The following is a 14,801-nucleotide window of genomic DNA, read 5'->3' as shown; positions in this document are numbered from 1 at the left end:
CTTTTTTTGCTATAATATTTCATTTCTATGATGGGAATTCACCAGTTTATTCTCATCAACTTATCTACTCTTTCCACAAATATTTATAAGGACTTACCTTCACAGAGCATTTAATTATAAATATGACTTACTGCAGTAAGAAACTCTTCAAATAATGATCAAAATGTTAAACATATTAAAGTTGAAATATGAATAAGGTATTTTGATTTTAATATTTAGCATCACTATATTGTAAGGTATATTCTAATAAGAATCAACTATTGAAACAAAAGTTGTTTCAGAAAATAATATTTACTTCTTAAAGGACTCATGTTAGTGAGGCTCAAAACTACCTATTTCCTTATGAAATAGTGGAGCACTTTTATATACCGAAAAGGAGAGTTTGATTATAAGATAAGAAAGATAAGTTTTATTAGAGCCAAACTTCTTTTCAAATCTTGGCTTAATCTTACTTTTAAGTTCAATATTCCCTCTCTTAAAATATTATGAAGTAGCAGGGAGAGTATAGCTGAAGCAGTAGAGCACATGCTTAGCATGTATGAGGTCCTGGGTTCAAGCCCCAGTATCTCCTATAAAAATAAATAAATAAACCTAATTGCCTCCCCCCACCAAAAAAAAATTATGAAATGACACTTAGTAAACACATGAAACCAACTACCCCAAAGGACTGTCTCTTGCAGCTTAAAACTGTCACTGATCTTTGGCTACATTACAGAATAACAAGAGAACTGTAAGATACGTTAATATTGGCACTGACCTGAAATGAAATAGGTCCAAATTTAGGCAACATGCAAATACTCAGCGATCACTTCTGCCTCAGTGACATCAGTCTTACAGGGTATGAGATGCAGAAGAAAACGGGCTGACTAAATACTCACTGCTTTCCTTCATGGTTGAGGCCACGGCGCGCTCTCCTTTTACAAGAAGATGTTAGAAACACTGGTTAAGTGCAGTAATCTCGAAGTGTGCACTTGTGAGAACATGAAAGCTGGCTGTCACAGGCCCCCGTGCCCTCACTCTTCCTCCCAAACAAAAACAAAAAAGGGCTGATGCACCTGCAAAGCTACTGCCGGAATCCTGTGGATAGCCACACACATAGGTCGGACTAGACAATGAAACAGAGACATTCAGTGGCAGTCCCATCCTAAGGACGACAACAGTTCCAGATAAAAATATTCTAGCTGAGGCGGAAGTGTTACTATTCCGAGTCAGACCCAACAAAGGGCAGAAAATAGTAGGAAGTAATACCTGATGAAGCAGCGGAGGCGATGATGCTGAAGGATCATTTGTTTAATTTCTGAAAGCAAAACAAATTCAAACCTACCCAGTCTGCTTCTCAACTCTTCCGCTTTTCTGGGTCTCCCTTCATATCCAGATGCAGAGGAAGTGCTGCAGTTACCAGGAAGGAAGTTTTAACCAAGTTGATTATATGTGTGATTGCTCATTTAAAAAGTGTCAGAAATGCACTTCCTGTTAGGGCACACACAGCAGAGCACAAAGTTGAGCAATATTGCCTATATATATTTTTTTTTACTCTTTAATTTTTAAATTTTTTAAAAAAATTGTGAGAGAGCAGAAACAAATTAAAATCACATAGATCCAAACAAAAAACACATTCGTGAGCCATAAACACATGAAATGTTTTTCTAGCTAGTTCTCAGTGAAAGAAAAGGCCTCCCAGCCATAGTATTAGAGAAACAGCCAGGTGGGATAATTTTAAAGACCCAAATTAAACCCATTAGTCCTGCAAAGCCCATTCAATTAATTTTCCCTGATGGGAATTCAAATGACCCCTTGTTCACACCCTGTAACTGAGGGAGTGGGGAAGAGAAACCTAGTGATCCAGGGGACTGAGTTATCCAGCCGAGCATTTTCAAAGACAAAGTCTGCAAGTTCACTTCCTTAGCTTGGCGAGACAGTTCTCTATTTTTCCAAAGCATTCAGCCTCTGAAATATCACTGGCTCAAACTGAAAGTTCAGTGTGTGTGTGTGTGTGTGTGTGTGTGTGTGTGTGTGTGTGTGTGTGTGTGTGTGTGTGTGTGTGTGTGTGTGTGTGTGTGTGTGTGTGTGTGTGTGTGTGTGTGTGTGTGTGTGTGTGTGTGTGTGTGTGTGTGTGTGTGTGTAAGTGCCGGGGGTGGAGACTTACTGTGAGCAATGATTGCAGACAGAATAGGTTTCTTGGTGTCATGGGGATGGGGGAGCTGAGCACGGCCACACTGTAAGGTAGAGGTGGGAGATGGCTCCTGATTCCCAGGAGAGTGGAGACACCATAGAAAAGCCATCCTAAATCGTCTTTACAGCAGCTCTATATCTTCCAGGTGACCTCAGTTCGTTCTACATCCTGAACCAGTGCCCCCTCCCCTCCATCCCAGGGTTTCCTATACCAGAGTTCATCCTCCAGCCTAGGCTCTCGTGGACTCCAGCTGAGCCCCGGGACGACAAGTAGAAGGTTTCTTGGAGATAGATAATTAAGAGTTTCTTTCAATGCTCTGACATCAGGCTAAATGATTGTTTCATCTGATCTATCTCCTTTCACGTCGGCTCCTTGGGTCTCAGCTTTCCACAAATAGTGCTGTGATAGTTGACATTAGCAGGGAAATGATTTAACTTAAAGGATGCCTCCCAGATATTTAGAGGATTCTTATCAGCTTCCCAGAGTATATTCCTGTATAAGAATACTCCCTTAGGAGGCTGGTGGCTTTAGAAGCCTCAGAGCTGCCTGTCTGGGTTGGTTTGGGGGAGAAGGCGAGGAGCCACACTGTAGGAGCACCCCACGCTGTCACCCAGCATGTGTGGAGGAGCAGGTGGGCTGGGTGGGGGGTTGGGGTTGGTAGGGCTGACCACAGAGGGATCATGAGCTTGGCCAGCTCTGTTCTGCAGACCATGCCACAGATTCCTTCCTTGCCCTGGCTCAGTCACACCCAGGAGGCCAAGTCCCAGCCTGACACCACACACACACACACACACACACACACACACACACACACACACACACACACACTACTTATTTCAGAAATTCTAGACTCCAGCTCTTGGGTCTCCTTTGTCTCTATAGAAACTACTCAGTTAAATCCAATCACACAAAGGTTGTGTGTTCTATGACTAAACTTGCAAATACTTCAGGCTTTTTTGGTGGTTTGAGATTAAAAGTACCCTGCTCTTCCCCAAATCCTAATATAGCCACTAAAATTTGACTGTATGTCGTCAGTGTTTCAGGGGAGAAGTAATGGCCAGTGTCTCCCTCCTGGATTTGGATACTTCCTCTATACGAGGAATTCTTTACTAGTTGGGGCCTCTTGTATCCTCAGATTTTTCAGGTTCAAAGACCTGTAGATCTCATCATTATTCTGTTTTATTAATATGTTTCTCTCTTTGCCTCTTTTTTCCCCTCTGTGAATCTTGTGAATCTCATACACCTGGTACCATGCTTTACGTAGACATACACTACATTTTGACTGAAAAAATACAATCAAGTAGTCTTAATCTTCTTTGTACATCCAGCCATCACAGGCATATTAGAACAGATTAGAAAATAAGAACACTGTTGGATGTGTTAGTGGTCAATAAACAGATTAAGAATAAATTATTTGCTCTGAGGAAGGCTTTTCATGATAGTCTTCAGATAAATTACTTGTGGCCTAGTTGGAGAGACAAGACATGCAGATTAAAAAAAAGTCATGTGCAATATGATAGTATGTGTAGACCAAGTGGTTTAAATATATTATGTAACATTCCTTACATAATACAGTAGTTTACTGGAGGAGGTCACTTTGGGTGGAATTAAAAATTTTTTAAATATGCAGGGAGAGGTTCAGGATTTAAGGTAAGAGGAATCAGAAGGGAAAGTCTTCAAGCCAAAACGTATTTGAGGGACAATGTGCTGATCAGTTCCCTGAACTGGAGAGTTTGTGAAAGACAATAATGGTGGGAGATGGTGGGAGATCTGGGAAGACATGAGAAGACAGGCCTGTGGTTCCTAAACTTATTTCGTGTCTTGGCACACGTAAAGAGTAACAATACTTGTGTGATGCGCTGGCTGCAGTGGACTAAATGTTTGCTCCCATTTTGTATATTTAAATCCTAATGCCCAGTAGAATTAGGAAGTGGGGCCTTTGGGAGAGAATTAGGTCATGAGGGTGGAGCACTCATGAATGGGATTCATGCCGTCATTCTTGCCCTCGCCCTTTTCTGCCCTGTGAAGACACAATGAGAACGCAGCAGTCGGCAGCCCAGAAGAGGACCCCCACTAGAACCTGACCATGCTGGTACCCTCATCTCAGATTTTAGCTCTCAGAACCATGAGAAATGAATGTGTTGTGTGTAGTACTGTGTTATAGCAGTCGGATCTGACTGTGACACGGGAATAAAGTGAAGAGGTTCCCCAGAGCATGAGACAGTGCCTGTGTCCCCAAGGGCCCGGGATGCCTTTGGAGCGCACTGGTTGGGGAGCTGTCATTGGTTACTGTTCCTGGGTAGGGTAGCTAAGTGACTCAGACATCTGAGTATCTCTCAGCTTGACAAAGCACTAGAATCCATCTTTTCATAGCTTCTAGTTCAGCCTCCGATGGCTTATACAATGATAAAATAGACTTAAAGGCATTTTAATCTAATCTCACAATTTGCTTCGCCTTCATACCTCTCTTGGTTGTCTAGGCACACACGCCAATCTCTATGATGCTTTTTGGTCTGTGTCTGGTAAGATGAAAAAGGAGCATCCTGGTAATGGAGAAGCACCAGCAATCACAAGACCTGGGTTTATTCCTGCTTTTCCCCTAGGCCTAATCTATGCTAATGCATCTCTCTCAGTTTCCTAATCTATGGAAGAGATAACAGCCACCGTACTTACCCCATAGGAGGTTGTTATAAATGTTCAATTTTCAATAGCACATAAAGCTATGTAACTATACTATACTGTTGGATGCCACAGAGGACAGACAAGTCTAGGTGTCACACACTAACACTACAGACAGAGGAAGAAGAGGCATGCCAGCTTGTGTGTTTCCTTTCCAGAGAGAGGAAAACTCTCCCGGAAGCCTCCTGGGTTCCCTCCTGTCTCTGGCCAGACTTGGGGCAAGTGTCTGTCTCTCCCTCAGCCAATCCCTAGGAAAGGGGCTAGAATTACATGAGTGGTTTGAGCTAATCAGGGTTATCTCTCTGCTGAGTGCCTGGCTGGCAGAGAAGGGTGGCCCCCAGAACAAAACGAGGGCTCTGACAGGACAGAGTGGGGCTGGGGAGGACAGCAGGAGAGTCTGTCACAGCCTGAATGCCATTTGGGGGATAGGCTATTATCACGCCAGGGTAGGGGGGAGCCACGCCAGGTTCAGAGAAAAGAAGCTGTGGGAAATAAGTCACAGTCAACACAGCCCCAAGGAGTTACAGCCAGACCCAGTGCCTGTGGGACATTCTATTTTTATGAATAGAAATAGGGCACTTTTGTCAGTTTCTTTATTCAGCTCAACTTTGCCAATATAGCTCAGTAAGCACTTCACACATTTCTAGGAAAGATTTTTCTGTAAACTGATTTTTTAAAAAATTGAAGAAATTACAATGTTGTGTTAATTTCTGGTGTACAGCATAGTGATTCAGTCATATATATATATATAGTTTTTCATTATAGTTATTACAAGGTATTGAGTAGAGTTCCCTGTGCTGTACCGTAGGACCTTGTTGTTTATCTATTTTATATATAGTAGCGTGTATCTGCGAATCCCAGACTCCTAATTTATCCCTCCTTACCTTTCCCCTTTGGTATCCTTAGGTTTGTTTTCTATGTCTGTGAATTTGTTTCTGTTTTGTAAATAAGTTCATTTGTCTCATTTTTTAAGATTCCACATATAAGTGATACTATGTGCTATTTGTCTGTAAATTGATTTTTAAAAGTCCAGACTCCTTAGCATGCTACATCGGACCCTTTATGATCTATCTCTTATGGTCTGTAGACTTCACCACACCATTGTCTATAAGGAACTTGAGCATCTGTGGATTTTGATATCTGCTGGGGTCCTGGAACCAGTCCCTCCCCTGTGGTTACTGACAGACGATGCTATGCAGTTTGCATAACCTCCTCTGGGAGAGCTTTCTAGTTTAGGAAAGCTTTCCTCCGTTAGTAATCACCACAACAGCAACAGCAGTATTACCACCGCCAAAAACAAACTCTTCCCATAGCACTTCCCATGCGTCTTACATTGTTTTGAGCACTTTCATATATTAATTTGTTGAATCCTCACAACATCCCAAGGAGAGGGGCATTGCCATTACCCCCACTTACAGATGATGAAAGTTGGGCACAGAGAAGTTCAGTAGCTCCCCCAGGTCCCACAGCTGTGAGAGGTCATTGCCATAGCACCTCTCCTGGGGGCTGAGAGCTATTTGCTAGGCTGCCTCCTGCATGAGACTGTGAGTTCTTGGGGACAGTGAGCGCTGTGTTCATCAGTGAATTCCCCAGAGCCTGACACAGTGGTTGGCATCTACAAAGTGAGGGCCTCAGTAAATATTTGTGGAATGCATGATTTGTATAGAGTATCTCTTTTCTGAAAGTCAGTGAATTCCCTCGCATTTACAGGAAGCAACCGGGATATTGAATGAGACTCCTGCAGCCTCCCAGATCAGACAAAACCCAGGCATCCCCTCCGTCCCATGGAACCCAAAGCCCAGCCATCTACCTCCTCTTAAAACCTCAGAAGAGAAACCTTGGGAGGAAAATGGCGTGTAGTATGTGGAACTTCGGAAGGACCCTAGTTTAACTAACATTATCAGAACTACAATGCCTGAGAAATAGCCCCTTTATTAATTTATTAATTATCCTGATCTATTATATTAGTTGTCTTTGTTTTTCCCATATCAATTTTGACAGAAATATAAGACTGAAAACTGCCGGTACCACATCCTTGTGAGCAAGAAATCCTCCCATATAGTGGATACCAGACCCATCCCTGGGACCTTCAGACTTACCTGCAGACTGTCAAGTATTTTTATCTGTCTAGCTACACACCTGTCCAATCACTGGCCTTTCTCTATCTGCCTCTTACACACATACCCTGATCCTGACAGAGACAAAACTGCTGCAATCAATAGGGAGTGAGGTTTCCAAGCCAAAGATTGCTCCTTCATTCATGGGGTTGTTCCTGTTCAGGGGCACAGCAGAGGATCACAGGAGAGAGGAAGACTTAGTAGACCGTCTTGGGTGGAGCCTGCTCTCAAAGCCCTGGTCCTGAAGCCCCAGGGGATGACAATTTAATAGAAGCTGCTTCTCTGGCCATTATATGAGACGCTGTTCCTTCCAAAGCCCTGGATTCTGCCTGAGAGCCTGGCAGGAGTCACATCCCCCTGGAAGCAAGCTCAGAGGCTGCCCTTCCTCTCCGGGTTCAGCAGTAGGGCGCAGGAGCCCGGGCTGGGGGTGGGGCGGGGTGCAGGGGTGCGGGGCCTGACCCGCCTTTCCCCGCTGGGGACACAGCGAGGCCAGAGCCTCGCAGGGACCCACCTGCCCGCCTAGCGCACGCATTCCTTGCTCTGTACCTGGGAGGACTCTCTCCTCCTCCAAAGCTCGGCCAGCCTTTGCTGCAGTCACCCATGTCGTGGGTCTGTTTAATCCCACGAACATTTTCAGCAGATCAGAAGCCCTGATGGGTGTGTCTCAGTGAAGTTGTGAGCCGCCCTCGCCCCCCTCCTCCCCGTGCCCTCTTGCCCGCAGCGTTTCTCCTTTTTTTTTTTTTTTTTTTTTTTTTTTTTAAAGTGGATGCCTGGGCACCCCTCCCTTCTCTCCTTCCTTCCTTTTCTTTTAAAATAGAATTTACTGACTCGAGGAGGGGGAGGGGCTTCTGCGTTGCTTTTAATGGTCTGTTTCTTGAAGAGGTGCTAGCTGCAGTGTGACCGATTTGTGGACTTTAATCAAGCTATACACTCGAGGGTCGCTTTTCCGTGTGTTATCCATCAATAAAAGTTCAAAAACACAGTGTTTATCTAAAATAATTTTTACTTAAAAATGTCTGAAATTTAACCTACTTCCCCAGTTTTCTTAATTAAGTGGGGTTTTCCCCCCCTTCTTTCCACATCCTTGGCGGACTGTTCTCTCCATCTGAATCTTGGTGTTTCAGGAGGAGGCTGGGGCTGGACCAGCATGTCTGCCTCTCATAAGCAGTGACCTCTGTCCAGACCCTCTGTCTTATGTAGCAGAGGCCATCAGGCTGGGCAGAATGTCGTAAAGGAAATATGATCCCATTTGGACTCATTTGAAGGAAAAGGGGTCTCTGAGCCCAGCTGCTGTTGTGGAATTCCGATTAATTGTTTATTGACTGATGCATTCATTACCATTTGTTCATAAGTTCATTAAACATTTATTATTGAATATTATCTGCGACCTGGCACATGGATCCCCTGTCTGCAGGGAGCTTGCAACTTAGCAGGCAGAGAGGATGGGTACCTGCCATCATCGCGGAGTGGGGAACGGGAGATGGACCCTCAGAGCTGCACAAGGGGGAGGAGGAATTCAGAGTGGGATGCTGTCCTTTCCAGGTGAGCCCACCCAGAAAGCAGGCAGAACAGGTGGGACTGGACGGGCAGAGGTGGAGGGGAAGAGCATTCCAGCAGAAGGAATAGTATACAGCAGGCAAAGCAGAGAAGAGTGAAATTTTCTCAAATAGCCCAGAAAGGAAGAAGTTTCAGAGGGCGGTTGGGCTGCATGGCCAAGTCATGGCATTTCTGCTGGGGCCGTGGCAAGAGGCATTCTGTAGGAGCTGTCAAACAAGTGAGAAGTGCCAAACTGAACAGGGTGTGTTGGGAGTAAGGGCAAGGTTAGAGGACATCTCTAGGGCCCCCTGGACTTTCTTCCTTTGATTAACAGCTTTATTGACATGTACTTTACACACTATCCCTTTCGGTTTTAATCCTTCCCATGGTTCTCTGAGGCAAATGCCACAGTGCTGATGTGTTCATTAGGGTATGCTAACTGTGCTAACGGCTGTACCAAGAATCTCAGTGGTGCATTTCTTTCTCACATCATAGTCCCAAATTGGTTGGTTGGGGAAGGTGCTGTTCATTCAGGACCCAGCTCCTTCCAACTAGAGGCTCTGCTTTCCCTTTCGGCCTTGAGTCCTTCATTGGGTCTGAAATGGGTCGTGGCTCTTGTGCCCACACCCCATTGGCCAGAGTTGTGTCATGTGACCCACCTAGTGCCAAGGGTGGCTGGGAAATACAACCTATCTGTCTGCCCAGGGGGAAAGAAAATAGGTTTGGCAAAACCATAGTGTTGTGTTTGCCACCACATGTTAGAGATGATAGGGCTTTGATGAGCATGACAAAATTTAAGTGCTGTTAGATATCTAATTTCATGCATTATGAATTATTTCTATCCTGAGACACTTAGAAGATGGCCCATCAGCCTTAGACAGTCATTGATGTGATTTTATCTTGTTTCTACGTTGAATGTTCAGTGATAACTAAAGGCTTTTACCAAACTAGAAACTGGCAGTCTTCCCTCTTGCCTTCTCCAAACTCCTCTACAATAACACCGTTCTTTCTTCACTTGCTGGGAAATTCTCTTCTAATTAGGCAATGCAGTACTTCAGAGGATACCCATAAGAGAACGGAGAGGGACTAGTAGATAGCTAAGGAATTACGTTAGCTGACTTTGTCGTTTCAAGGCCAACCCAAATATTTTTAAAAATTCACCTCTTGGGAGTGTTTTGTGCATTTATTTTACTACTCCATCATTATTAAAGTTTACTTATTTTAATAAGAGTTTACTTTTATAAACTTAAAAAAAACAATTTTTTAATGGAAAGTTTATTTGTATCATCAGCAGGGTAGGGATTGGTGGAAGGTCTGGCTCATGTCATCATTTGGAGACCAGGCTGATGGGGACCCTGCTATGGGGCCCCAACATGGGGCTTTCCAGGTAACCTCCAGAAGATGAGAGTGGCAGGCGGTTTTTATGGAGATTTTTATGGGCTGGACCTGAAAGTGGTAAATATTTCCATCCACATTTCATTGGCCAGAAGCCAGTCATGTAACCACAGGGACTGCAAGGGTCTGAGAAATACAGCCCCTGGTGCAACTCAGCAACAGCTCTACTCGATGTGGTGGAGAAGAGGTCATCAGCCTTTGGGGAACCACTGGTCATCTCTGCCACAGCGAGGCTGCCAACTTCTCTTTTCTTTAAACTTACGTACAGCACTCCGGCTCTGCCAAAAGTAGAGGTACTAGGGAGGCTGGTTTTAAGAAAAAAAGGAGATCTTGCTTGAATACGATGGTTCTGAAAGAATGAAATGCTTGGTCATTGTTGAATTGATAATGTAGATCTGTTGAATTGGTAAATTTGTTGGATTGATAACATGAATCCCAAAAAGGAGGATAGTGTGAATGGTTGTATGGTGCAAAGGTCCAAAGGAGAAAAAAAAAAAAAAAGCAGATGCGATGGTCAAGAGGGCTAGTGACAAACTCGCCAGTTCTCCTCCCAGAAGGTGGGTGCTAAGATGACATTCCTTACCTGCTTTGAAGTTAGGATGATCACTGATTTGCTTTGACCAATGAAGTGTGGGCAGAAATGTGTCACAGGGCGCCATATTTCCTTCCCTCTGCTGTGGAGAACCTGGAAGCACACATTGAGATGGTACCTTGTCAACCCGGCCCCTGAAAGACTGGAATCAGCAGAACTCCCCAGTTCACTCACCATGAGATGAGTGTGTTTATGGGCAAGAAATTCACTTTTGGTGGGCAAGCTGCTGAAATCTTGGAGCTGCTTGTAACTGCAGTCTAACCTAGTAAGTTCTGACTACTGCATCAGGTAAAGGTTCTCCTTGAAAAAGACAAGCTGACATAATATTTTGCATCAGATTTTAAAGGGTTAACTTTTACTCTATGGGATTTGAAATCTAAAGTTGCTTTGGGTGGAACTCTGTTGCTATCAACTTTAAGTGGCATAAATCAATCCCATTCATTCATTAAAATATAATATTTAATTTAAAAATGCTTCAAAAGTCATGCTACAAACTACTATATAAAATATCAGAGAAGGAGCTAAGATTTGATCTAATGTTGAAGGTACACAGTTATAGACAATAGATAATGTCTTTTTCCATCTGTTCCTAAAGAAGATACAATTTTCAGAGTTTTAGATGTAGATTTTAGTAAAAGTAAATTATATGTAGTTCTTTTTGTCTTGCTTCATGATACTGTTCCTCTTTCCCCTCAAGGATTTTGTGTGGCTTTTCTTAGAATCTCCTCCTCCTTAATGATATTGAAATAACTGGAATCAGTGCCAGGGGATCTTTTTCTTCTTTTGTTTCCTCAGTTCTGCTTTAAAAATTCTATGATTCCCATGTTCTAATTGCAGTATCAGTCTATTTGCCACCAGTGCCAAGAATCACATGAATCCCTTACGTCCTCTGCCCCGGAATGCCTCATGATGAATAAGGATGATGGCAGTTCTAAACCACATACACACACCTCCATGGGAGACAGTAGGTTTTGAGTCTTTCCCATTTCACAGAACAACAGAAACCTCAAAGCTTGGTCGGAAACAGGAGGGGCCATGCTAGTGTTTCCCCCATTGTTACTGAGCACAAGTTCTTTTGTGTGCCTGAGGCACAGTGAAGCCAGACAATACCTAAACATCAGAGTTTGGAGCAGAGAAAGGTTTGTCGCAAGTCTGAGCAAGGAGAATGGGTGGCTTGTGCCTCCCCAACTCCAAACCCTCTGAAGGGTTTTGGGAAAGCATTTTCAAAGGCCAGGTGAGGGAGGGGAGTCACAGGGTATGTGAACAGCTCATGCACAGTTCGCTGATTGGTTGATGTTGATATAACAGGGCGGTCAACACTCTCAATCCTTAGGCGCCAGAAGATCTGGGGGCTGTGTGCTTGTGACCAAGTAGTTAATTTCCTCCATTTGGTGGTGGCTTTTAGCATCTGAATAACTCAGGAAATCTGTATGAGGTACTATCATCTGGGTCCTTCAGAGGGGAGCTACAGCAGAGGATATGGGCGAGGGGTGTGTCCTGGGAAGGTTCCATAGGGTCTTGCTTGGTTACAAAATGTCAGGCTTTGGCCTGGCATCAGAACCCTCTGGGAGACTTGTTCAAAACGTGTGTTCTTAGTTTCACTCCAGTCTCCCTGCATCAAGACATCCAGAGGAAGGACCTGGGAATCTGCTCCTATTGGCAAAAAGTTACCTCTTGTTCTGGGGTTATGTTACCAGCTGGAACTGCCTGTTTTGACCCCGACGTGATCAGTAGTAGCATGTGACATGCTTTTAAAGGCTTGTCTCACAAACACTCATTCTAGACACATCTGTTTATCTTGCTTTGCAGGAAACAAATGATGCTCAAAAAAATCTGACCTATAAGTGATTTAAAGACTATAGGATGAAGCGTAGACAGGACATTTAATGACCAAGCCAGTCCTTTTGAAGAGAATTCGTCACTAGTGACAAGTGTGATGGTCTCAGTCAAATCTAGTTCATCCGCTTAGACAACATGATAGGCCATCGTGATAATGAAACTGAAACGAGATGAAAAGTCGATTCATTTTAATAAACATTTAATGAGTCCTTATTGTGGCTTATGATAAAGAACACACTGAAGATGATTTTAGAATCATAGAGTTTTAGAACTGCTGGGAATTATGCAATATGTATTTTGAGTCTGTTTTGTGAATGGGATTGACATGGATTTAGGAACCAGACTCCTTGGGTCTAAATCCCTGTTCCATGATTTGCAGGCCTGCCTTGGACAGATCACCTCTTTCTTACTTCTTTGTCTTAGTTTATTCTATATAATTGTACCTACGTCATAAAATGTTAAGGATTATGTGAATTATATATGTAAAGCTTATAGAACAGTACCTGGCACATGGTAAGCAATAAGTACATTTAGCCATTAAGTAGCTCCATCCTATTTTACAGACGAAGAAAGTTCAGCCCAGAGATGCTCAACAACCTTCCCAAGCTAATGCCCTTAACTCGTGGCAGAGTTGAGCCTGGAACCCACGTCTTCTCAGCGATTTGTTTTCAGTACGAGTTGCAGAATGATGGCAGACACTCTCTCAAGGTGAGGTCTTTTTCATCATTATTTGAAAAATAAGGTGGAGAACATTTTGAGAGCAATTTTAAAAATTATAAATATAGCATAACATAGTACATCCTATCAGTGAACATTACATGTAGAAGGAATTAAAAGTAATGCATGGAGATCATCATGGCATCAAATTGTTATAGAAGCTTCTGGAAAGAGAAGACCCTTGAGCCTACTGCCTTCATGAAGCATTGGATTTGGCTGGGAAGAAAGGCTTTCCTGGTGGGGAAAAGGGCACAGTGGTCGCAACAACCAGGTGTGTGTGAAGCAGTGGTTCTGGAGAAGACAGGCTGGATCACAGGGAACTGAGTTGTATACTGGTGGTTTGCAAGTAGGGGTTAGGCATGTGTTTTGTTTGGCCTATGAAGTTTCACAAAAGTTGGAGTTGGCTGCTTTATCTGTCAGGATTCTTCAGAGAAACAGAACCAAGAAAGTGTATACATGTATTTGTATGCATGTGTGTGTACCTGTGTGTGTGTGTCTAAAGAGAGACTGATTGACTGGTGTTAGGGAACTGCGATTGTAGGGGCTGGTATCTGAGACCTGTAGGCCGGCCGGCTGACTGCGAATTCAGATGGGATTTCTGTGTTCCATTTTTGAGGCAGAATTATTCATTCTTTCTTCTCCAGGGAACTGTAGTTTTTTGCTCTTAAGGCCTTTAACTTATTGGATGAGGCCTTCCCACATTATTGAAAGTAATCACCTTTGCTTAAAGTCAACTGATTGTAAATGCTAACCACATCTACAAAATACCTTTGCATCAATGCCTACACTAGTATTTGACTAAACAATGGGGCACTGTAGCCTAGCCAAGTTGACACATAAATTAACCACAATAGCTACCAACACTAGAAAATCTCTAGATTTTAAAAGGAAGAGCCAGGCTTCTCGCTTCTATGGAAAAACGGAAATATCTGGTTACTTTGGACCTGTAAATTCATTGGATGAGGGATGGACTTCTGGATTGCTTCAATCTCTACCCTGTCCATGAGTGTCTGAGCTGGTGTCCTAAAGCCGGAGGTGGATGGAGAGACCTGAGTTTGGTAAAGGAAGACAGGACCATGTGATGGAGGACAATGGACCTACGTCAGAAGAAAATCTTAGATCACTACAACAGCAGGGAAGGAACTTAGAGATCTTCCAGATCAGTGAGTTATCTGTGGAGGCTGCTGGAAGGGGCAGTGGGGGTGGTAGGATCCGGTTCCTTTGTGTGTTTTAATCTGAGCAGTCTACTTTAATCAGGTTTGGGACTGCTCAAAAGTTTGAAAACCACTCCTCAAGACCAGCGTGGCCATATTACAGTTGAAGAAACTGAAGCCTGGATTCTCAGTTTGGTTTTCATATGACAAGCAATAGAAAGCCTTTGATTATTTTTTTCCTTTCTTTTTTAAATTGCCAGATGGTTGATTTAAAATGTTGTGTTAGTTTCAGGTGTACAGCAAAATGATTCAGTTACACACACACACACACACACGTGTGTGTGTGTGTGTGTGTGTGTGTGTATACATACATATATATATTCTTTTTCAGCTTCTTTTCCATTATAAGTTATTATAAGATATTGAATATAGTTCCCTGGGCTGTACAGTAGTTTTCTTGTTGTTTATCTATTATGTATATAGTAGTTTGTATCTAATCCCAAATGCCTAATTTATCCTCCTCTTCCCTTCCCCTTTGGTAACTGTAAGTTTGTTTTCTATGTCTGTGAGTCTATTTATGTTTTATAAATAAGTTCATT

The 14,801-nt window shown here is 43.2% G+C and overlaps 1 protein-coding gene and 1 long non-coding RNA gene across 6 annotated transcripts in view; one reads left to right on the top strand and one right to left on the bottom strand.

Annotated features, from left to right (window-relative positions):
* PIK3CG (phosphatidylinositol-4,5-bisphosphate 3-kinase catalytic subunit gamma) overlaps positions 1–1,410 on the bottom strand; it is a 35,805-nt gene extending 34,395 nt beyond the window's left edge. The window contains exons 1-2 of one of the 5 annotated variants that reach the window (XM_064487690.1): positions 1,249–1,357; positions 879–914 (exon numbers count right to left, since the gene is read on the bottom strand). Coding sequence is in view for 1 of the 5 variants with exons in the window: in XM_010984832.3 (XP_010983134.2) it covers positions 758–790 (33 nt within the window). In the remaining 4 variants the exon portion in view is untranslated. Of the gene's footprint in view, positions 1–757; positions 1,214–1,248 lie in introns of those variants that run through there. The other 4 variants (XM_010984835.3, XM_010984833.3, XM_010984832.3 and 1 more) reach the window with 4 other exon arrangements.
* The window catches only part of LOC135321764 (uncharacterized), a 208,035-nt gene that overhangs the window by 55,796 nt on the left and 137,438 nt on the right, over positions 1–14,801 (top strand). Inside the window, exon 2 of the long non-coding RNA XR_010381796.1 lies at positions 12,895–13,039. This is a non-coding gene — a long non-coding RNA (uncharacterized LOC135321764). The remainder of the gene's footprint in view (positions 1–12,894; positions 13,040–14,801) is intronic.

Source organism: Camelus dromedarius, chromosome 7, assembly GCF_036321535.1.
Source record: "Camelus dromedarius isolate mCamDro1 chromosome 7, mCamDro1.pat, whole genome shotgun sequence".
NCBI lineage: Eukaryota > Metazoa > Chordata > Mammalia > Artiodactyla > Camelidae > Camelus > Camelus dromedarius.
This window is presented reverse-complemented; position numbering and strand designations above follow the sequence as displayed.